Source organism: Sarcophilus harrisii, chromosome 3, assembly GCF_902635505.1.
Source record: "Sarcophilus harrisii chromosome 3, mSarHar1.11, whole genome shotgun sequence".
NCBI classification, from domain to species: domain Eukaryota; kingdom Metazoa; phylum Chordata; class Mammalia; order Dasyuromorphia; family Dasyuridae; genus Sarcophilus; species Sarcophilus harrisii.
The window spans coordinates 25473490-25499096 of NC_045428.1; the positions used below are offsets into that span (position 1 = coordinate 25473490).

Sequence of the window (25607 nt, forward strand, 5' to 3'; positions counted from 1 at the left end):
CATGATCATTGGATATGTAGAGGGCTAATCTTGGATCAGAAGGACCCAGGTTCTAGTCTTTAAACATTAAGCTCCTACTATATACTAAGCACTGAGGATACAAAGTAAGGGAAAAAAAAACACAACAAAAATAACCATCTCTATTCTTAAGGACCTCACAATCCAATGGAGGAGACAACAACAGTAAACCATTATGTACAGGATAAATGAGAAATAATTAATAGAAGAAAACTATGAGGACTTGAGAAAAGCTTCCTTTAGGAGAAAGTTTTCAGTTGGTTTTTGAGGTAAAGCTGTGGTTAAAAAAAATTCCAGGTCTTGGGGACAGTCAGAGAAAATACTTGGCGATGAATGATGGAACATTGTTTCTGGAACAGTATTAGGAGACTAATATCATTATTTTTTTTTAAAAAAAGAGTATTTAATAGGTCTTCGAATGAAAAGGGATCTGGGGACTAAGCTAAGTTGAGGGATTTTGAATGCCAAACAGCATTTTATTTTTTTATGTGTATTTTCTCTTGAAGACTTTAAAGAGTCACTAGAGTTTAGAGATAAAAGGAGAGGGAGAAGGGAGTGTGAGGGTTAGAGTAGGTGTAAATACAGGGGAAAGGGTGTTTGTTTGGCGGTTCAGTCCTGGCTTGGTATATACTGCTCAGATGACAATTAGGTAGGTCACTTAATCTCTGATATGAAGATAATATTAGTTTGACTCTCGGGTTGTTCCTAAAATTGATGTAAGATCTACAACCATGCTGGCTGGTCATTCCCTAAACTGACAAAATCACAGGTCCAGCTCTCCCTTTCATAAATGAGAACTTTTTCAGTGGATTTGTGGTCTCAACTGTGTGTTTTGTAATCCATCCAAACCTGTATGTTATGGGCAACTATTCTCTGTGTCTTAACTTCACAAGATGCCCACCCACCTTGTGTGGTGCCTTTCTCTAGATCACTAGGTGTTGAAGGCTGCCAAAGGAGTATGAACATTGCTCATCCTTCACTCTCATCCCACGACACGTGCACCTTCTTTTCCAACTATTTCTTTCCCTTACAGCATCCCTTTTTGCTTCATCTCCTGCATAATATGGGTTAGTATCGTGCCTGTTCTTGCAATGGCACTATTCTCACTGGCACCTCTCTGTTAACTTTTGATGGGTTGGCATATTCCAACATTACCTAATTTAGATCATAGATTGAAAATAGTAGAAGCCAAGCAAAACCTGGAAATTCTCAAGCAGAAAGCTGAAATTTCTTTGGTCTTAATTGTGCCTATTTTTGTTTGTATTTTGGCTTAAGCTTTTGGCAGCTGAGAAACCCTGAATATAAAAGAACAAATAGAGAGGACCTCCCCTGACCCTTGTGTTGGGGCATAAAAGAATCCCCACGTTTCCACTCGATGGAACTCACTGGAAATATACAGCCCCTATATTAAGTGTGCATGTGCCCTGCTGAGCCACAGTGAATATAGATGTTCCCTGCTAAGTGACCTTTTAAAGACTGCTTTACAAACTGCTTTGGAGTATGCCCATGGCAAGAGGTTAAGAGCTGTGTATCAAACCCATTACATTGAAGGAAGTTGGTTATAATTAAACACACACACACACACACACATGCTTTTCGAAAACCTGAGGCCCAGGTGACATTAGATTAGGACTGAGTTTTGGAAAAAGCCATCTCCTTCCCTGTTAAGGCCATCAAGTAAGTTCCCAGGTTTATTCAAGGTGGACCACAGTATCTCTGAGCATGATATTTTAGTATGTATATTTCCCTAAAAGCAGCCATGTTTTGGAGCCTCAAATCCTACTTCTGATCCAAATTAAGCTTATTTTAGCCTTTTGGCTCCATCTAGGTGATCAGAAACAAGTAAGTCTCCTGGACGCTCAGTTTTTTTTCATCTGGATTGTTATGAAGCTCAAATGAGATCTGGAGTTGGAACTCAGAGTGGAGCCTGTGACTTAAACATTTTCTCTTTTAACCCTGGGTTTATAGGTATATAAAAGAGATAGAGAAAACAAACATTTACTTGTAGTAAATCATAATTTCGTGAGCCTCACATTCAGTTGCTTGATTCCATGTGGGGTCCTGACCCATAGTTTAAGAAGCTGGGAACCTGGAATCCCAAAAGATTTGTAAAGAAGCCATTATACTTGTAATTCCCTTCACTGATCCCAGTCATGACTGGCTTGGTTTTCAAAAAGGATCCAGCATCTTCCTCTTATAAAAAAGGTTTTTATGTTAGTAATGGTTGATCTTCCTATGTCAAATAAGTGGTGCATTTTGAAGTCATTCTTTATGAGAATTCTGGAGACCAATTGTCTAGACAAATTTTGAAGGGAATAATTATAAAGAGACTCTGACTTTCTGTATTGGACTGAGGCTAGTGAATGACAATGGGCATTTAGGCCAATATATGTCACAGGAAAGAGAGTAACTCAGAAGCTTGTTTCACCTGGGTCTTGGGTCTAGCCTTTACTTCAGTGTGCAGTTTCCATCTTTGATTAGTAGTTTGTTTTTAGCAGTGGTCCTGATAGATGTTTTCTAGACATAGGATTATGAGAAATCTTCTAACCCTAAGTTAGATAGTCCTCTGTAATGACAGACCAACACCGAGCAAGCAATAGTGAGGAGAATAGATTTAAACTCAGCCTGGGAATGTTCTCCTAGTTTTGTTGGCTTGCTGCTTAGCCTTAGTGATTAGATATGAAAAGAGTTCAGTCTGTCCTCGTGAGGGAAGAATTGACTTTCCATCTACATAAGAATTGTTTTTGTCATAAAGTTTGTTCAACTTCTTAATTGTTAGTTTACATTGCCTCTTCTCTCTTTCATAACCAGTATGGTGACTAGTAAATTATCTACTCATCTCTTTCGCGCTCTCTCTATTCTTATCCTCACTCCATTTATTTGAGTCTAATTTTATATGATTAATATTCTTGTACTTTGTTTTTCAGACTGAAACCTTGGAAACATGACTTTCTTTGGATTCCTGGCTTTGCTTGTTCTGCCAAGTACAGCTCTTAGCACCAATTTTCCTGATGAAACCATTGCAGAATTGTCTGTGAATGTGTATAATCATCTACGGGCCACTGGAGAAGATGAGAATATTCTCTTCTCCCCTTTGAGTATTGCTATTGCAGTGGGAATGGTGGAACTGGGAGCCCATGGGTCCACCCTGAAAGAAATACGTCATTCCATGGGATATGAAGGTTTGAAAGATGGTAAGCATGTTCAGTGATGTTTATTCCCCATATCTTTGCATTTTACTTTCAGATCAAACAATTAGGATCAAATCATCTCCAGAGCTGCAAAGAATTCATATTCTGTCTACTCCAATCTGTATCTGAATAGGATTCCTTTTTCTAGCATACATTTTCTGAAGACTCCAATGGGAAGGAACTATACATCCTATTTTTGAATAATCCTAACTACTAAGAAGTGCTCTTTATATTAAATCAGATTTTATATTTCTATCCTCTTTTTCCTCATAGTAGGGCCAGGCTGATCAATAATTGTTTTAGTAGCAGTAGTAAGAGTAGTAGAGCAGCAGTAGTAAGAGTAGTAGAGCAGTAGAGCGGCTTATAATAACAGTAGTAGAGTAACTATAATAACAGTAGTAGAGCAGCTATAGTAACAGTAGCAGAGCAGTAGAATAGCAGTAATAACAGTAGCAGAGCAGTAGAGCAGCTATAGTAACAATAGTAGAGCAGTAGAACAGCAGTAGTAACAGTAGCAACAGCAGTAATAACAGTAATAGAGCAATAGAGCAGCAGTAGTAATAGTAACAGCATCAGAAGTAACAGTTGTAGAGCAGTGGTAACAGTAGCAGTGGCAGTAGTAACAATAGGAACACTTGTGGTAGTAGCCTAACAGTAGCTGTAGAAGCATCAATTGAAGCAGCAGCAGTGCTAATATTAATAGTGGCAAGCAGCAGCAGTTGTAGTAATGGCAGCAGAAGTAATCGTAGAAGCAGCAGTAGTAACAGCAGCAGCAGTTGTGGTAGTAGCTCAACAGTAGCCCCAGAAGCAATAGTTGTACTGATAGTAGCAGCAGCATCAATAATAGTAGTAATATCTGCTGTAGCAGCAGTAGTAGCAACAGCAGCAGCAGCAATTATAGTAATATGTGTGTGAATGAATGGAAATGGGTGGATGAATGAAGCTCATTGATATTGTAGATAAAAGTTATATATAAAGGGGTCCTTTCTTTACCTTTCCTCTGATTCAGTCACTCTAAACCAAGTCACTTAATGGAACTTCATTTTTTAAGTCTGAAAAAATAGGCTTTTTCTTCCTTTCCCATTGGACTATGAATATTTTGTCTCTTAGTTACTCTTGTTTTCTGAATTATTATCTTTCTGTAGTATAATTAAGTCATGAAAATCTCAAAAGTTTGCTTCATGATCAGTTTCTAGGTTATTCTGATTAGTTATCTCTCTAAATTTATCACAGAACCTTTTGAATTGAAAGCTTAAACATTATGGTTCAATCCTTTCATTGAACAGAGGAAGAATTAAGAGCTTCAAAATGTTAAATGACTGCTTAAATTCACAGAAAAAGGGAAAGAGACAAGAATTGAAATCCAGGTCCTTTGACAATGATAGCACTTTTTCTAGTATAGTACTAAGTCTCATCCTAATGAACACGAGAAACTTAGAGCTACTATAAAAGTATTTGGCTTCAATAAAAATATTTAATTTTAATAAGACTAACAAATATACATATTGGGTTTTTTTTTTGCAAGATAAGAGATTATAGTAAGGTGGTATGCCATAGAAGTAAAAAATAATAATCATATCCTTTGACCCAGTAATTTCAGTCTGGGATTCTAACCCCTAATAATGCATGTTATCAAAAAAAAAAAAAAAATCACTCTATTCTGAGGTTTTCTTAGGAGAATGATGTGTTTAAAGAAATTAAGATGACAAATATGATGAATTCAAATAGATCTGGAAAAGAAACTTTAGAAAATAAAGACGTGTCCAAAATGGGGAGAGACCAGACAAAATATCAGTGCATGCACACCAGTTCTGACAATAAGAAGCAGAATGCAATTATTTAAATGTATGTAAATAGTTGCAAAGCAATTTTAAAGTGTTATATTGGTGCTTAATATCATTTGTTTAAAAAAAAATATCACCTAAGAAATTTCTAAAGTGTTGCACTAGCTGTTGACCATTTCAGATAGCTTTATTAATAAGGTGATAGAAAGTGGTATAAAAAGAAGGGTCCTGTTTAATTTTAAATCTTGTAGTCCTAGAACAAAGAGATCAGTGATGGGGGACTAATGTTCTCTACTTGGTCAGGAAAAAAAAAATGTGAATTCAGTCTTGGAATCAACTTGAATAAAATTAAAGAGATTCTTTATGTTTTCCATTTTCCCTATCTAGTTATTAGGATAAAACATCTCACAAAGTGGCCATTTGATCTTGAGTAGATCACTTAACTTCCTCGAAACCCTCAATTTCTCTGTTTAAAAAAATAGTTGAATTAACTCTTTTAACTTCTTTAGAGTATATGAGTATAGCATTTAGAGTAGAGTTTCTGGAGACATCTAGTTAAAAGGGAAAGGTTTAAAAGTAAAAGGAATATATTTAGCTTAAATTTCTATCAAGATAATCTTCATGTTTGAGAATTAGTTTCCATTGGATAGATTAAGTTTGGAATTTTCCTCTTTCCCATTTTCTCATTTATAAAATGAGGAAATTAGTGTGGAAATAATCTCCTCCCTTTTCAGTTCTACATTGAAGGGTCTGTCTTTTCTTCTACCTTTGTTTTTTTGTTGTCCATTCTAGTAGAAGTAGTAGGAGTAGGAGTAGTAGTAGGGAAAAGGTGAGGAGGATGTTCTTACCACCTCTCAACTCTCTACTCCCTCTTTCATGTCTAGATCTGGTTATGACCTGAGTTCCCAACCCATGTCCTAATCTACCCACACCATCACCTTTCTCACCAGTTCCCTTGCTCTTTTCTACTGCAAAGCTCTTCCACCAAACTAGATCTATTCCTGTGCTAATAACTAAGGAAGTCTGGCCTAGATTTAGAGCTGATGAAAGGGACTTTTGCAGGTAATCTAGTCAAAACTCAATTTTGAGACCTAGAATTCATTTTATTTCAATTTTTGTGGTTACACTTATTTCTTTGACATCTACCTGCACCTTTTTCTTCAGAAGGGGTTTAGGATTAGGAGCCAGAAGACCTGAATTTAAAACCCATGTCTTCTCTTTCCTAGCTCAGGCACCCATCTTAGCCAAGTAATTTAGTTTCTGGGTCTTAATTTCTTCAAACATAAAAAGAAGAGGTTGAACTACATGACTTCTGAGGACCTTTTCAATTCTAAATCAATAATCCTATGCCTACCGGACCGCCAAGGCCTCTGCCAGTTCTGACTTCTAAGACGCTGATAACCTTGGGTTATTGTTCTTTATATTTTGAAAGAGCAATTTTAAGTAAGAAAGTGCCTATAAAAGTAAAACCCTGTCACAATTATGATGCTAGATAAGCTAAGTTCTATCAGGATTTTATCCAGTGTTGCTATCTTTGTAGGAACATAATTAGAACTACAGTATCTGAATTGATGTAATAATGAGCTAGGTTATTTCTAGTCTACCTTTTTGCATTGTCTTTAGTTCAATTTAAGAAGTCTCTCCTTTGACCACTTTCAGGTGAAGAATATTCCTTCTTGAGGAATCTCTCTGACATGATAACCACTGAGGAGAACCAGTATGTGATGAAAATGGCCAACTCCCTCTTTGTGCAGAATGGATTCCATGTCAATGAGCAGTTCTTACAGATGATGAAAAAGTATTTCCAAGCTGAAATTGAGCATGTAGATTTCAGCCAAAATGAAGCTGTAGCCAGTCACATCAACAAGTGGGTGGAGAATCACACCAACAGTATGTTTTTCTCTTCCTTTCTTTACTTATTGGTCTTTATTAAAAAATAGTTTGCACAGAAATAATTTACATGTCTAACTTTTGTCGAGAGATCCAGACAAAGGGAAAAATCCAGGAGTTGCCCTGGATTATATTCTGCCACCTTCAGAATGTATAATAACAAATTGTTGAATATCTGAATATTTCATTGAGTAGTAAAAATCAGTAATTAGACTCAGAACAAACTTGTACCTCTATCATCTTGCCTCTGATTCATTGTCTGAAAATGTGTGCTCTTCTGATTTTGAAAATTTTTGGATTTTTTAGATAGTGATTCTATTTCTCTCTGTCTCTGTCCCTCTTTGTGTCCGTCTCTCTCTGACTCTGTCTCTTTTACTCTCTGAAAATAGAAATTTAAAAAAAAATTAGAGAGGATACTTGGAGCAACATAGTTATTCTCTAAAAGTATGGTATCAAGTTTAAATGAAATGGGGTCAGTAAACTCTATATTAGGATCTATGCAGTTCACAACAGGGCTTAGTTTTAAAATATAATATAATCTGTTTTTTTAATGTAATTTTATTTTGTAAATATTTCCCAATTACATTTTAATTTGGTTTGACCCCTACTCCTCGCTATATAGATTGTCACAAATTTATAATTAGGGAGCAAAAAGGAAAAATAAATTTGATTAGGCTGTAAGGTTCTTGTGAACAGAGATTCAAAGTACAAGGCTTTGTAGTTATTTTGGGATGGAGAGGGTAGAAATAATCACATGATATTTTTGGAGTAGGCAGTTCCTAATAAGGACATTCCTCCCACTAGTTGCTGATTAGCAAAAACCTTTGTAGATGGTCTCATCAGCCCCAGACCAAATGAGTAACCTGGCTCATCAGTCAGAATATGTCAGGGTGGCACTCAGATGAGTCTATGTAGTGTGCTATACTACTTTTTTTTATATTATAGTATGAGCTCAACAAATGTTTGTTGAACTCAATTCAGTTTTTAAGCTGAGAGAAAAAGAGAAAAGAAATATTGTGAGAGTAACCTCAAATGGCATAGTTTTTAATATATATGTATAAAAATATGTATATGTACATAACATCTTTACTTCTTTTTTCAAGCAAATGTTCGACTTGCTTTCTTCGCTTTGAAAGCCAAGTGAGTTTAAATTAGGTAGGAAAAAACTAATGCCACAATGAGACATTTTATTTAAGCAGATGATAGTGGTTAAATAAGGAGGAAATTACCTTAACATTATGTATACTACACTTCCTGAAATAATAGTTTTAATATAGCTGAATATAGCAATTTTTCTCCCAAGGGGACATTATATGGAATGAAGGAAATCTGAAAAGAAAACCTATCATTTAAAAAAAAAAAAAAAACACTGACTGAGCCACTCTCTTCTATCAGAGGGGTTATTACTAATATGATTTGTGAGGGGTCTTAAAACAAGCTTCAGATCCAAGTTGAAACATAGGAACCAAACTGCATTCCTTTCACTTCCCCCTTTCCCTCCATTCATGGGGTAAATCAAGAGTAAAGACCCCACCCCTCTCTCTCTCTCTCTCTCTCTTTTTCCCTCTTTTTCTGTCTCTCTCTCTTTTTCTGTCTGTCATTTTCTGTGTCTGTCTCTCTCTGTCTTTCTCTGTGTGTGTGTCTCTCTCTCCTTCTCTCTTTCTGTCTTTCTGTCTCTCTCTGCTTCAGGGCCCAAGCACAAAAATATCATTTTGGGGAAAATGTATTTGGAGGTCACAAGCCAGACTGGCTTTAGCCAGAGTAAAGCCAGTCATGATTCAGTACCACAGTGGAGGAAAGCCTGTGACAGCAAGCTGCCCAAGCCTGCCCTTCCTCTGATTCCGTGTCTGCATCCATGATTATGGAGAAACACATTTACATCGTGCCTCATGCACCTGTTTATTTTAAGCTAATTAAAATCAGTTCCATTTATTTTGGGACCTACTCCCCCAGAGTATTTTGGAAAGAGTTCTAATAGGAAAGGATTTTGGTCCTTTTTTTGATATTTTTTAGCAATCGTGCAACAGAATGTTATTAGTGTGAACAAGGTCATAGAATCAAATATCTTTGGTGTCTTTCATGTAGAATTCTTAAACCTGAACATTTGATTTCAACAATATACCTTCAGAAAGGAGAAGCGAGCATGTGGCTTCATGTTTACTTTGTGAGGGAGACCTGGAGTCTTTCTTGATCCTACCTCTTTGTTTTCCCACAGGTATTCCCTCTCTCCCAGGTGCTCACTCATTCCCTTCTTCTGCTCATTTTTACTTCATCAGGTCTAGTGAAAGATTTGGTATTAGCGAGAGACTTCAGCTCTTTGACCCACCTGGCCCTCGTCAATGCTGTATACTTTAAAGGGAACTGGAAGTCACAATTTAGGCCTGAAAATACAAGAACCTTCTCCTTCACAAAAGATGATGAAAGCGAGGCTCAAATTCCCATGATGTACCAACAAGGAGAGTTTTATTATGGTAAGGAGAGAGTTCAGGGTGGCTCCCTTGCCGGGTGGATGTATTTTGTAGCATGGTTTTAAGAGTGTCTGGGACACTGGTCCCCAAAATGCTCTGTGATAGGTTTGGTACATACTCCGTCCAGCAACTTATCTGAGCTGACCTGGATCTTAGGAGACTGTTTTCCATGGCCTCCCCATACTCCTGCCAGGGCCTTTTTCTGACTCTTCTGGTGTTCCCTGCATACCAATGAAACATCAAAATTCTTTTCTCTCAGTATATGACCAGTCCAATAGATTTCTGTATAAAACTGCCAACAGAGCTTGGGATAAAAACGAGCAGTCTTACTCTGCTTTGGAAAGGCTCCTTGGATACTTTGAGGAAGCCTAAAATGATCTTATATACGATGCCTTGATAAGAGGGCAGAACTACGCCTGGAAAGAGACCATTTCTCAGTTGAAGATTTCTTTTTGAGGAGTTCTAATATGAGCTCTTGCTTATCAAGAAGTCCTTTGGCTTTTATATGTTTTTCAGTGAACCATTTAGATTATCTCACCTTTGACCTAAGGAGATTTAGAAGTTTGAGGTATTCTTGCTCCCTATGACAGATGGCATTGGTTTGGAATTTTTAAATGGTAAATTGATGAGAATGAACAATTGATTCTACTTATAATCCTTTACTAAATTTGAAAGAAGCCAGTTAGTTTAAACTAAACCATTAATCAAGGATGAAAGAGTAAAATCTGCTTTGAGGAGAGAATTGAATGGTTAATGTGAGTTTTGGACAACTCAGCTCTTATGGTAACTGAGAAAGAAGAGGAACAAAAACTTTAAATAGTCACTTCAGAATCATTAGTTATACTCTTTGGACCATTATCATAGAATAGTGTTGGAACTAATCCATTTAAATATTGTGTTTCTCTGTTTGGCTTCAATAATCAAGTACATTTGAAAGTGTGATACTTGTTTGGAAAATATTTCTCATCCTTTGGCCAGTTCTACATGGGCCAAGCAAGGCCAGTTTCCTAATTTAGAGGTCTTAATCATGCCAAAGGTGGCAAGTAGCCCAGTGAGTACATTGTAGCTATGTAGGAGGCAATCTGGTATAGTGAAAAGACCATTGAATTTATCATCAGAAGATCTCAGTTTGAATCCTAGCACTGCCACTTATTAGCCATTTGATCTTGGGGAAGTCCCTTTACCAGTCTAGTTTTTTTATTGTTCAGATGTGTACAACTCTTCAAAACCCCATTTGTGGTTTTCTTGGTAAAGATACTGGAGTGAGTTGCCATTTACTTTTCCAGCTCATTTTACAGATGGGGAAACTGAGGCGGAGTTAAATGACTCACCTAGAATCACACAGCTAATAAGTGTCTGGGGCCAGATTGAATTCAGGTCTTACTGATTCTGGACCTGGTGCTCTATCCATTGTGCCACCTTAATCTGGGATTGTTTTTTTCATTTTTCAAATTATGAGGCAGTTATATTCTGTGACCTTCCTGGATTCTATTGGAGTTATCCATTCATCTACTTTTTGAAGTGTCTTGTTTTATCTGTAAGGCTAATTGACATTTTTTCCCCAAAGAAATTTTATTCATTATCATAATGGCAGTCACTCAATGTATCATTTTGTACATCGTTTCACATTGTATCAAAAATCTTAATCAATTGAATTGTGGCTGGAACAACAGTTTTGGAGGGGGATTTCATTTTGGAGCAAAGCAACATTCTTTCATTTGAGTCACAATTCCAAATAAACCCCTTTTTTTTGGTACTCTTATTTTCAGATTTGAAAGAAAACTGTGGAATGGACCCAAGAAGCTTTTCCAAGGCCCATTTACTGTTTTTTTTTTTTTTTTTCTGTGACCTTTCATTCATTTTAGGAGAATTTAGTGATGGCTCCAATGAGGCAGGCGGCATCTATCAAGTTCTGGAAATACCTTATGAAGGGGAAGAAATAAGCATGATGCTTGTTCTATCCAGACAAGAAGTCCCCCTAGTCACCTTGGAGCCATTAGTGAAACCTCAGCTGATTGAAGAATGGGCCAACTCTGTGAAGAAGCAGAAAGTGGAAGTGTATTTGCCAAGGTGAGATTGCTTTGGGTGCTTCCGTTGTGCTTGATGCCTTCCTGGCAATGGGCTTGGTACTGGGTATAAAGAACGACACTACCCCTGCCTTCAGGAAGTTTACCATGAGATTTCAAGCTATTCTTCTGTTATTACTTAGCAGTGTCTGACACAGAATGGAACCTTAATAATTTTTACTGATTGACTGATCTATTGGGGAAGGGGAAAAGAATACAAATTGCATATTAGAATGTAAATTCTTTGAAGGCAGGAATTATCCTCTTTCTTCTTTCCCTCTGTCCTTCTTTCTTTCCTTCCTCCCTTCCCTCCTTTCTTCCTTTCTTTCGTTTATCCTTCCTTCCTCCTTTATTCCCTCTCTCTCTTTCTTCTCTTCCTTTCCTCTCTCTCCCCTTCTCTCTCCCCCTCTCTCTTTCTCTCTTCCTCTCTATCTTTGACACTTACTATCTGTATGATCCTTGGCAAGTCACTTAGCCCGGTTTGCCTCACTTACCTCATCTGTAAAAAGAACCAGAGGAGAATATGGTGAAGCACTCAAGTATCTTTGCCAAGAAAACTTCCAAATGGAGTCATGAAGATTTGGGATGACTGAATAACAACTGTCCAGTATAGCCTAAGCATTAAATAAATATTGCTTCTTCCTTCTCTCCCCTGGTCTAGTATGATGAGCTTATTTTACAGTTAAAAAAATCCTTGGACATGCCCACAATTAGTAATTATACTGTTATCTCCTTGGACTGGAAAGATATATAATGAGAGAAAGGTACAATGGATTTAGCAGTGAATTTAAAGGAAATTGGACTTAATTAAACAGTATGCACATTTGAAAAAAAAGCAATAGATTGCGTATGAGACATATTCAGGCTACAGAAGACGTATTTGCTATTTATTGATTCAAATACCTTGTATTTATTTAACACTTTAAGGTTAGCAAAATGTTTTACACATACTTATTTGATGATCCTGAGAGGTAAATGCTATTATTATCTCCATTTTACAGATGAAGAAACTGAAGTACTTAACCAGGGTCACGAGCTAGTAAGGGTCTGTGACAGGATTTGGATCTTCCTGATTCCAAGTCTAACACTATCCACCAAAACAACTAGTTGCCTGAATACAGATTCAGTTACCTGAATAAAGATGAACTCTTAAGGGTAATGTGGAAAATGAAAGGAACCTAAGCTAGTAAGTAATTCACAATCTATGGGCTGCAACACTTTAGCAAAGTGGGCCATATCTTGAGCTAGGAAGTACAGAGATGAATGTAGGTAAGAAAAATGCACAAGCTGAGAAAACAGATGCTCATTCCATTATCTTTTCAAATGATGATATGTTGATAAATATAGAGGAAATGAAAAGTTCCTAAAAGGCTAAAAGCTTTTGTTGCTATGTTATACAAATGGTTAATTCCAGAATTTTTTAAAAAGACTAATATTTATTGTAAATGAAATGCTGTATTTCTTCAGCATCTTACTTAATAGCTAGCTTTTGCCAATTCAGAGAGATATGTGAGGTATTATAACAATATCTTGTACTTAGTAGGTACTCAGTGAATATTGACGGAATGAGTCAAAGTTAAGTCAGTGAATATATATGAAGTACCTATTGTGTGTCGGGCATTGTACTAAGCCTTGGGTATATAAAGACAATTCCTGGTCTCCAGGACTTTGAAATATAATAAGGGAAACATCATGTAAACACATATCTCATATCAAAACATATATATACACACATATATTTGTGTATAAACTTATGTATATGTACATATACATTTGTACACACAATCTATATATATATATATATATATACACATATGCATATAAAATAATAAACTAGCAGGAAAGGCGATTAGGAAGTCAAATAAACTTTTTTTTTTTTTTTTGGTAATTTGCTTGGATTTTGTACAAAATCAAGAATTGTGTTAAATGGTATCAAAGTTGTCTAACTGACCTGTATAGCAGTGTACTCAAAATGTCTTCAGCTGTTTGCTTAAAAGCCTTTACAGGAGAACTTTCTGTCTCCCAAGTCAGCACGTTATATTACTGAAAGGAAGTTCTTCTTTAAATCTTTTCTATGCCTTCTACCCATTTCTTCCTGGTTCTGATGTCTAGATCCAACCAAAACAGCTCCAATTCCTTTTCTACAAGAAAGTCCTTCAAATATTTGAATACAACTTGTCCCAGAATTTTTCTAGGCCTAACTATGCTAGGCTGTTTGAATAATCATCAGATAATGTCCTGGTGGGTTTTGACACTAGTTACCTCATTTTCCAGGTTGTTGATGTTCAGATGTTAGGCGACCAGGAGCAAAGACATAGGATTACAGCTGCCTCTCTCAGTGCCTAGGTGACTATTCTGCATCTGGGCTAATACATCACTCAGACACTAACCAGTGATTCATTTAATAAAACATAATTTAAATACCCCCAGCAAAAGCACTTCTCCGGGCTATTAAAAAGAAGTTCAAGAAGATCAAAGCAGATAAAAGTCTCTAAACAAAATTAAAAGAAGTCAAACAGTCAAATAGTATTTGTCAGGCTCCTATTGTGTGCCAGGCACGGTACAAAGTGGTCAGCAGGGAGATTCCCTAGGTCTCAAAAACTCTCCCCCAAAGTCCTAAAAACTGCTTTTATATTCTTCTTCTCCAAAGGAAATAGGTTCTATATCAGTACACCCAGGAGCATGATTAACCCCAGCTTTCCCAGATCTGCACCAGCCCTTCAATGCTCATACCAGTTCTAGCCAGTGTAATTGGAGCATGTGGATTTAGCCCAAACTTCCCCTGTTCTGTCTGCATCTTACCCCAGAATTCTCCACTCCTTGACCTCTGTTCACAAATAGCATCATCTTCCTAGCACAGGGCAGCCCCACCTTCATCTTTGCTGCAAAGTTGAACCCTGTACTTCCCCTCATTGAGCCATAGGAAATGTCACCTTAGATTTCCGTGTTCTCTTGACATCTTTTGAATTTGTAATTCATTAAAATCCCCAGGATTTTTTCCGACAGACTTAATCTAGCAATGCTTTCTGCAACCTTTTCTTGAACAGTTGATTAAAAAAAAAAGTTTTACATTTGCCATTCTAGAAGCTCTAGACAAATAAAAATTTTATCTTATTCAATTTAATCCATCATTTCTACATATTGAGACATTTTTGGTTCTATACTCTTAGTCTGGGTGATAAGTGTCTTTCTCAGCTTTTTTTGCAAGGGCTTCATTACTGTCCTGAGTGATATTTTATGCATGAAAACCATTTATAACAATAATAATAAAATTATAACTAGTAGTTACTATTACCAGGCACCATTGTAAGTGCTTTAAAACCATCCCATTTGATTCTCAAAACAACCTAAAAGATAGAGCTATTATTATCCCCATTTTTACAGATAAGGAAACTGAGGCAGAGGTTAAATGACTTGTCTAGAATTATATGACTAATAAGTGTCTAAGACTGGATTTGCACTCGGGTCTTCCTGAATCCAGGTTTGATGCTTTATCCATGTGACAAATATTCCTCAGAGAGGGAATGAATTTCCATCTTTTCAATTATACATTGTCATAGAAAAAGAATTCATCATCAAATACTTGATTTTTGTAGATAATATATCTTGAAAACAATGCATTTGACCCTAAAGCTTTAATAATTAATCTTATATAATTATATAAATGAGCTGACCAGGTTTTATTTTGTTCAGTTCATGTCAAATTCAAAATTACATGAACTATTAAAATAATAATTTAGGACATTCATGAATATAATTTTTCTGCTAATATAAATACATACACACACTTTTTTGATTTGTAATTTGTTACATATTTTGAATTCTCTCTGATATTCTGCTAGGCACATGACAATGATCTTTTCTGTTTCTCTTTATTTTGTTTTGTATTCCTTTTCTGTTTTTCTTACTCTTTTCTCCACCTCTCACCTTCTTTCGCCTCTCTTCCCTTTTCTCTCCTTCCCTCATTCCCTCTCCCTCTTTTTCTCTCTTTCCTCCCCCTTTCTTCTTTTCTTTTTTCTAACACAAAGTATCATGGGCTCTATATTCAATTAGATTTGATGATACTTATCTTGCTTCCCTGGAATTCCAAGGTACAGTGGCAATAGCTTCTTGTGCTGAGTGCCTATTAGGATTTAGAGGCAGGAGATGAGATTTTTATCAGTGCACTAAGTAAATGTTTCATAAATATTTTATGTTCTAACTCAAACATGTTCACCAGGAAATGTGACCCACAGGCTCTGTCCACCAAGAAATAAAAGGCTTTAGCAAAAGAAAATTAAATTTTCATTTTCTGAAAGATCTTATCCAATTATGAAGTTGGACAGTTTCGTTTGCTCATTTGTATTAGTCTTGAATTACTAAACAAGGCAGGTTAATCATACTTTTCCCATTTTGACAAGAATTCAATGAAATCTTGCATTACATTTCCACTGTTTTAGGGAGGCATACTAGGAAGCAGTTAGAGACAGCTTTGGTCTTTGCTGCCAACTTGTTCATAACTTAAATTTTAATCCCACTTAGAATTACAAAAAAAAATTCCTAGCCTTTTGAATTTCTTCCCCCAAAAGGTGAACTGGACTAAAAAAGAGTTAAATGTACACTCCAGATAATAACTGGCTTTATTCGTGAGTCTGGGGCCAAAGAAAGACTGTCCAACCTTCTATATTTAGGATTCTTTTCATTTTCTTGTCTTCAAAAGTTAGTAAGTACTTAGTTTTTGTTATGAAATGACAATTGTCCTTGAGGATACAACATAACTTTTCTGTAATTTTAATCTTGTCCTATATGCCCATCATGACTGGCATTTTGTATAAATAATTTATTACTTTATGCTAGTGTTTATTCAAGCATCTGGAATTTTTGCCTTAAGTGGTTCAGGTTTTTTTACGGGGTTTGTTGTTTTCCCATTGAAAGAATCTGCATACCAAATTATTAATAAAACCAGCCTAAAGTCTTCATTTTTAATTTAATTCATATTTAGAACCTCATAGTTGTATATTTTTCCAAATGTAAGAACATTTAGTAACCTCTCCTAGCCTCAACATATTGGCCAGTGCCTTCCAAAAGTAATGGGTAATATTCATATAGTGCTTTTAGGTTTAGAAAGTATGTGTACACATTATCTTATTTTGACTTTCGCAATAAGGTGATGAGGTAGAAGGGATTGCTATCCCCATTTTATTTTGTTTTCCTTTTTTATTTAGATTTTTATTTTCAAAATACTTGCAAAGGTAGTTTTCAGCACCCTTGCTGAACTTTGTGTTCCAAATTTTTTTCTCCCTCCCTTAGGCAACAAGTAATCCAATATATGTTAAACATGAGCAGCTCTTCTATACATATTTCCACAATTATCATGATGCACAAGAAAAATCAGATCAAAAAAGGAAAAAAAATTTAAAAACAAAAATCAAGCAACAGCAACAAAAAGGGGAAAATATGGAATGATCCACATTCAGTTCCCACAAACTTCTTTCTTACCCCCATTTTATAGATGAGAAAACTAAGATTCAGGCTATTCTGTGATCTGCCCAGTTCTAGTGTCTCAGGAGGGTTTGAATACAGGTTTTCTTGACTTTAAGTTGAGTATTCTTTTCACTGTCCCACCTACATTACACTATGAGTGTAGTAGCAGCCATCAGATTTGTACCCTAAGGTACATAATTTCAAACCTGGTCAAACCAACTTGTTTTTAGGTCTTCAAGAATTGTCTACAAACAATCTCAAATTCTGAACTACTTAGTATCATTATAGAGGCATCTTCTTATATTGTCTTTTTTGTTTGTTTTTGTTGTTGTTGTTTGTTTTTTTGAACTCCATCTATTTCTTTGGTTCTTTTCCTTCAGAGTATTTGATGATGGATTGGGCTGCTTCTCTTGGAACTTGAAATGTGATTTTTCAGAGGATTTCACTGGCTAATAAACCACTCAATTCCAAAATAACCCTCTTCCTTTTCTTCCCTGGCTAAAGACACTCCTTTACTGATGAGTCTTAACTTGTTTAATTTCTAGACAGTAGGTCTCCTTTATATCTCTAGATCTCATGGAGCTTACTCTACTTTCCTCCACTGAACTCCACGGTGAAATTTCCCAGAATAGAGAGCACAGATACAACCCAAAATTGCTCACACTCCTTTGGTTTAGAAAAGCAAGATTGCTCTTCCTTTTAGAGTTTTAAAAGAAGCTGTTGTTTCTATTTTCATCTTTCAACAATCTCGGGAAATTCATGGAATGAAACATGAGATATAAATGATATAGCAACTCTCAAAAATATAGTTTATTGATATTGTTTATTTTTATATTACCTCAGTTTCCTGCTTTCCCTCTCGCTTTCCTTTCTCAGAGAGTCATCTTCTTGATAAAGAATTAAAAAATAAATAAAAAGAAGAGAAAAAAATACAGCAAAAACAATAAATAAATAGGAAAAAATCATGAAAAGGAAAGGAAGGAAATAAATAATTATTAAGTAGCTACTGTGTGCCATTCACTGTCCTAGGTGCTTGAAGCACAGAAAAAGTGGCAGAAACAGTTGCTATCCTCCAGCAGCTCACAAGCTACAAGGAACCTCTGAAGCCATTTAGGATACTGGGAACCTGAGACTTGTTCAAGGATTAAATGAGAGATGCCAGATTTGAATTCAAGTCCTCTGATTTTAGAGCCAATACTCTTTCCCCTGTGCTGATATTATAAGGCAGAAGTCTTGAATATGGCTACTTCCAGCCAAGAGCTGAGGGAGACTCAAGCATGCACTTTTAATAAAGGGCCTGAAATCCTAAACAACTGACATCCAGCTTTGAAAGTTAATTGTCATGCAAGAGGCAGACACTGCTTCTTGCCAGCAACCATGGGTGTGAAGTTGGGCAGGTCATTTCATCTCTATTCAACCTCTTTTCTTTCCTAAAATGAAATCCTGAAATCCCCTCCAACTTAAAATCTATGCTCTCTTGACTGCCTCCTTCAGTTATATATTTTCATCTATTAATCATAGTATTGGACATTTCTAGCTTTTATTTTTTTCATTTTTTTCTATTATTTTCATTTCAAAAGCAACACTCTGTGACCTAAGGATTCTTAATCTATGCTCCCTGTTTTTTTAATATTTTGATAACTATATGTCAGTATAATTGGTTTCCTTTGCAATCCTATGTATATTATTTTATGCATCTAAACACCTGATTCTGAGAAGGGTTTTCTAAGCTTTACCATATGACCAAAGGAAGGGTTTCTGCCACACAAAAATCAGGAACCCCCTGTTCTACATTAAGCCAAAGGGAGAGATTTTTGAGATATGGTTCTTTCTCTGAATTATGTCAGACATCATGAAAGCATCCTGATCTCTACAGTCAGTGTACCTGGTGACCAATAACAATAATAATAAAGATCACAAACCCTTCAATGGAACTTAAAAGTTTGCCAAGTACTTTATATCGGTTGTCTTTTTTAAGCCGTGTACTAATTCAGGGAGTTAAATGATAAAGTTATTATTATTCCCCCTTTATAGAGGAAAAAATCAAGACAAAGAGACATTAAAATCTTTTACGCAAGGTCACATGGCCAATCATTGTCCATGGTGGGATATGAATCTCTACCTCCGTGTCCAGATTTCTGGGCTACCACCCAAAAGAAACCTGGGCCCAGCCAAGTGAGAAATCTCATCTGTTTCCTTCTTTTTTCTTTGAATTTCATTGGAACCAGTGATATTGGAGAATTCTGAATGGAATCCATTTATTCTCCGAGACTTCCTTAGGAAACCGTACAAAGAAGTGAGGGTGGCCACCAGGGGAAATACAACATTGGAGGATGAATACAAGGAAAGCACCTCAAATTTCCTAGCCCAGCTGGGGCATCTGTCAGACAAATGAGTTTTGATTTTGAAACCCTTGGTAACCTGGCCAGGTTTATTCCCACTGCTGTGGATGATAAAGGATTGCTGCCTAAAACGGAGATGGATGTTTGATTTGAACTCCTAATCTTTCCACTCTCGCTTTTCCCTTAGAGGTGTATTGGTTTCTGCTTTTAAGGCCTTCTGATGCTGTCTTTTTTTTTATCAGTAACAATCAGATGTCACCTGTACTCCAGAGTACATTTGGGTAGCTTACTCGTTATGATCTCTCCATTGATTATATGCTTCCCAGCACCTTCCATCTCTTTCAAGCCATCCTTAAACTTAAAATGGATTGTTATCTCTTCTACAGGTTCACCGTAGAGCAGGAAATTGACCTTAAAGATGTCCTGAAGGGCCTGGGGATTTCTGAAGTTTTCAACAGAAATGCAGATTTTAGTGCTCTGTCTGGTAAGATACAGTCATTATTTTAAAAATCCATTTTCGTTCCACGAGACCCATTCAGAATGATAATTAACCCTCTCTGTGCAATGGATGTTTTGACGTAATGTAGTTGATTTAGTCCAGGGCAATTTAACAAGAAAAGTAATTTGTTTCTATGGACAAGAGTATAATTATGCTCAGAGATGTATGACATAGTTATTTTTGTACATATCTTTTCTCCTTCACTGGAGTACAAACTCCTAAAGGGCAGACACTTTAAAGAAATACTCTGTTGGTTGTATGAACTGACTCAGAGTGAAGTAAGCAAAACTCGAAATTTAGCATCCGTGTGACTGCGGTTATATGAAAAGATTGCTAACAGGAAAGGAAGTGATTTATAATTTGAATAATCATTCTTGCCCTGAAAAGAGATGAAGAAATGGCTTTTTCTCTCTCCTTAGAGATATGGAAGCAACTTTAGGAGCAGTCTATTGTACACCTTCCCACTATGTCTCCATGTTCCATTTTACTTAATAATTGGTTTTCCTTGTTACAAGGGATGCCTTCCTGGGAATTGGCAGATGTAAATTCACTAGGACATAAAAATGACAGGCAACAATGAAACTTTAATAAGATAAAATCAAACAAGATAATCATTTTAAGAAGAAAAGCTCTACCTGAGTTCCTTTTTTCAAACCTTAGTACAATAAATCTTTGGCATTCTTAAAAAGCTTCCCAACTCAGGAAGGCCACAACAGAGGATCTTGAGACTTATAGGATAAAATTAATACTGCATCTTCAGAATTCCAGTATCGGCCAATAGAATAAAATCTTTTTGTTGACAAATGTGTCAGATGCATATTAAGAGATAGGTAAATCTAAACCAAACAAATTTTTTTAAAAAATGCTTCCTTGTTTCTAATGTAACGAATCCAGATCTGTAGCTAAGGGAAGCTGGGGTAGATAGGACTGAATCCTTGAGGTTTCATTATGGATGGGAAAATTTGACTCTTCTCAAGGGAAAGCTAGCAAAAAAATGGAAGAAGAAGGAAAGAGAATGTGAATGTGTTTGAATAAGATATTGTCATAATCTGATAAATTAAACAAAGCACTGGATTGGCCAGATTTGGGCTGTGCCATGATAAACTTCAGGCACAAGGGCCTCCTTCTGCTTGAGGCCTTTCCTAATCCCCCCTGCCTTCCTCCATAATTATTAGTGCTCTTGCCTTATAGAATCTGTTTCCTTCTCCTTTTCCCATTAATCATTCCCTAGAATATAAGCTCCTTGAGGATAGGGATATTTTGTCTTTGTGTTTGTTTCCATTGTCTTATCATCCCACGTGACACATATTCAGCACTTGATAAATGCATGTTGTTAAATTTAGCATGGCATTTTCTCCACCTTATTCTTAGGGCATAGGGCCAAGAACACAGATAGAATTTTCTCCAAATGTTTCTGTCCACATAAAGAGGAATGAGAAACATTTCCATGGCTCCCTGCCAAGTATCCAAGACTGATTCATTCAGAATTGATGTTCAGCCTGAAGAAAATGTTGGTCATTCCCTGGGGGACAATGTTTTTCACTCCATCACCAGTGTGTTTGTAACCATGAAATAGCGTGATTTAAAGCTTTTCCTAATTCTAGTGATTGAGAAAGTCTTTTCTACTATCTTGGCCAAGCTTGGGTCTGAGGAAGGGGAGATTTGTATATTTTGCCTACAAAATAGGGCTGCATTTTGGGTTTGGTCTTTTCTCAGTTGTAGCAGTAGTTTTGTGCATTTAGAAAACCTGTATTTTCACCTTGAGATATTTGTAGTATTAGAGTTAGTGAGTGAATTGTTATGATGACCATGTCAACTTCTGACCTTTGAGAAACATTGGGAAATTGTAATAAGGTACCATTAAACACATTAAAGCAATATCATAGTGATGCTTGTTCAACATAGACAGTTGTGATTTTGTGCTCAGAATTCTTTAAGATGTTTTAATTTTTATTTTTTTACTTAATAGCATTTTATTTTTTCCAATTACTTATAAAGATAATTTTCAACATTCATCTTTGTAAGATTTTGAGCTCCAAATTTTTCTCCCTCCCACTCCCTTCCCCAAGACAGCAAGCAATCTGATATAGGTTATACATGTACAATCATGTTAAATATATTTTGTGCTCAAAATTCTGCTAACTGAATTCAATGCATCAAGAAAGCTCTTACCATATCCCGCAGCCTATGCTTGGTGCCATGGGTACAAAGACTAACATAAAATGTTCCTTAACCTCAAGGAGCTTATATTTTGTAGGTTTTGCTTAATATCAGTTAACATTTTTGCCATTACTGAGAGTTCCAGGGGAACGATTAGAAATTTCTTTTAAGGAATTTAGATTGGAGAAGGATATTACTTTCTTTAAACAAACAATTTAAAAAACCTAGTTATTCAAGAAGGAAGAAGGACCTTTTGGTCAATAGAATTGTGGGGGAAACCAGTTCTCATGAAAAGTTCTTGGATTTGTTTCTGTATCAGATAATATATGGCACGTGTCAGCTTGTTTCTCTTTTGTTATCAGGGAGAGCAGCCTTTATTCTATATAAACCCAGTGATTACTTTGTATGAGCCGTAGTAGCGTCTTGGCATGACCTACACTTGCTGCCCTTGGTTTCCATCCTTATGGAGGCTGCTCTCTCTGATTCTTGCTACTGACCGGCATTGCAGAAAAGCTTTGCTCTAGGAGCTCCTGTGGAAGGGGTTGTTAATCAAGATTTTTTGCCTAGAGGATTCTGAGCTACACTTAGTGGATTTCTGCCAATTCCTTATTGGCAATGTAATTGCCTCTCAGTGTTACTTGTGAGAGCTTTTTCAAGTGAAGGGGCTCTTTACCTTGTATTGTGAATTTAGTTTTAAAGAGCATTTCAATAACTGTATATAAATCTATTGGTTTCCTTTGTAATTCTGTGTATTTTGTTTTATTCATTTAGAAATATTCTTCTGAGAAGTGTCTATAAGTTTTGCTAGACAAACTGCCAAAGGATTCCAGATAAAACAAAGAACCTCTGATTTAATGAAAATCCAATTTCCAAATACTTCCCATTTCTTCCTTTTTTCTCTTCTACCTTTACACTTTTCTGCCCTCTTTTCCACCCCCATCTTAGCCATCGGACTGACAAAATGGGCATACTTCATCACTCCCTATTAGGATGACATGAACTAAACCCTGTATTCACAAGCCAAAGATCTGGGATTTTTCATTTGTCACTTGTGTCCCTTCAATCACATCCTGGGACTCAGTTTCCTCTTTTGTAAAATGAATTTTGAAATATGTTCCTCACTCATGATCTGTTTTATCTCTACTTCTCTTATACAGTACCTCAGCCTCACCAGGACCTCTGGTCATTTTCTGCCTCCTTATTTTCTCAGTCCATATCTCTCATTCCTTTATCAACTCCTTTCATATGGAGCATTAAGCTCCCTGGTTTATTATTTTATTGATCATCAACCATCATCTTAGCTTTCTCACACCTTGCTCCTCTGCCTTTTTGGAATTACTGCTACTCAATCCTAAGTAAACTTTAATTAATTCAGACATTTCCAATCTGAGTTATACTCCTAACATCTGAAAGAAACTTGTGAAGGGGGTACAAGTAGGATCTGGTAACTAACAATATTATACTATTGCACTAAATTAAGCTATTCTATTTCTAATATGAATATGAATGTCAAACTCTAGAATTTATTCTTTTTATATGAAATGGGGCTTATGAGAAGGTTTACCAAAAATTAAGGAGTATAGAAGTCCAAAAAATTGATAACCCTTAATTTAATTCTTCCTATTCCAGAGTTGTTGAAAATTTTTGGCCAGGAAATTGAGCTGATTTTATCTGCTCTGAATTCCTAGTGCATAACCCCCACAGGGCTCTCATTTCTGCTTAGTGATTCTCTTACCTTACTCTTTTTGACTCTTATTCACCAAAATGAGTGTTCCAGACCCTTTTCTTTATCTTTAAACTTGTAATACTGTTCATAACCAACATCCTTAGAATGAATAATGTCATCTTTTCTGTGAGGTAGGAGTCTTGGGCCATCTAATAAGGGTTTACTCAATTTCACTCAGCATAGAATCTTGGTCCAATCTGTTTTAAACTTCTTCCATTGTATTTCAGAGTAAAATTGTTATTAAGACATATTGCTAAGGCTTGTCTCTCAGTATGTGTCCTCGAGCCCATACCATCACCTTTTCCAGGATCCACAGTGGAAGGTAATGGGCAATGAGGAAATAGAGACGTCATATAAAGGCAGCTTGCAAAAGTTTGAACGTGCAGGAGAGAGAGGAGGAATGATGAAATACTAAGTGGGTGGGGAAAAAGAGTCAAAGGTAGGTTTTTATTTTATTAGGGAGACCATATAGCATGTTTGTAGGATGATGGGAAGAAGTCCAGAGAATGAGAGGCATTGTCTTTCTCATGAAACAGTAACTCACTCCCTCATTCTTTATCTTCTTTTTAAAGACACTCAGGTCTCTCCAGTCCTAAAAAAGCCTGCCATTAGCTCTTTTGTTCTACTCATCTACCATCCCATTTCCCTCTTCCCTTTGATGCCTGAACTATTTGACAGCACCAAAATCTGAGGCTTCTACCTCCTCATCACTTCCTGACATGTCCATTCCATCTCTTCTATGTATATTCTATTCTATATGTTTTATATTCTCTCTCTCTCTCTCTCTCTCAATATATATATATATATATATATATATATATATATGTAATTCTATATATAAATATAAAGCAAATCCAATAGTTTTTTTTTTTTTTCCCCCACTCCTTATTATCCTTGACATCTCTGTAGCGTATGATATTATTGAACACAAGTCCATTCTCCTTTCTGGCTTTCAAGTCCTATAATCCCCTATTTTCCTTCTCTGCTTCTAACTGTTCTTTGTCTCTGTTCTTCCAAAAAGACTTTTAGATTGGTGTCACCTGTTAACCTTGATGACTCTCTTTTTCTATCATAATCTCATTTATTCCAATGCAATTGGATCCAAATGCAAAGGGAAATAATTCCAATGCAATTCTTCCAATCCAACCATGATGACTTTCATCTGTCTAGATATGATTTCTCCCCCAAACTTCAGAATTCCATTTTCAATGACCTTTTTATGTAGTTATGCCAATAGTACCATAAAATCACTGTGCCCAAACCAATCTACTTATTTTTACTTAATTTTTTTTATTATAAATTGTAACAAATATGGATTTTTAAATATCCAAACAACAAAAATGGGAATTTCAGATAGAGGTGTGAATGTCTATATCATATATATTTGGATTTTTTTTGGTGCATTTTAAATTTAGCATGATAGTAATAAAGCTGTTCTGCTTGTCTAGATCCCCTGTGGGACTTCTGTTCTCTTTTGTTTCTTTTTCAATGTTTCCTTGACACTCTTCTTTTGAATCTTTTTTTCCCATCATTGTCAGTTTCTACCAACTGTATATCTCCTTCCTCCCACCCCATTAGAAATCCTTTCTTGATTTATCCTTGCCCTAAAATTTGCCTCTTCCCCTGACTTCACTCTTTCTGTCCAGTGTTACAAGTAGAAAATTTGATGTCACCTTTCTGTTAGAGTGATCTTGGAGACATCCATCTCTTCTTCATTGTTTTCAGGTCTTTTGGCAGAATTCTTTTATTTAATGATCTCTTATGTCTATCCCCTTCTTTTTATTCACATCTATATCATTTTGTGCCAAACTTTCATCATAACCCCTGTGAACTATGGCAGTAGACTCTCAGCATGTCTTCCCATCTTTGCCCTCTCCTTCTTTAAAAGCATTCTTTAGGCATGTCACGGGTATTTTTGTGCATTGAAGGTTAGGTCACTCTGTCACTCGGAACACTCCCTATTTATGATTTACCAGAAGCCTTCATGGGTTTATCAAGAA

The 25607-nt window shown here is 36.1% G+C and overlaps 1 protein-coding gene across 2 annotated transcripts in view; it reads left to right on the top strand.

Moving 5' to 3' along the window:
- The window catches only part of SERPINI1 (serpin family I member 1), a 100499-nt gene that overhangs the window by 62166 nt on the left and 12726 nt on the right, over window positions 1-25607 (top strand). For both annotated transcript variants that reach the window (XM_031957621.1, XM_012546608.3), the window contains 5 exons: window positions 2946-3212; window positions 6653-6883; window positions 9160-9354; window positions 11217-11421; window positions 19609-19706. In XM_031957621.1, the coding sequence (XP_031813481.1) occupies window positions 2963-3212; window positions 6653-6883; window positions 9160-9354; window positions 11217-11421; window positions 19609-19706 (979 nt within the window). In that variant the 5' untranslated portion in view covers window positions 2946-2962. The remainder of the gene's footprint in view (window positions 1-2945; window positions 3213-6652; window positions 6884-9159; window positions 9355-11216; window positions 11422-19608; window positions 19707-25607) is intronic.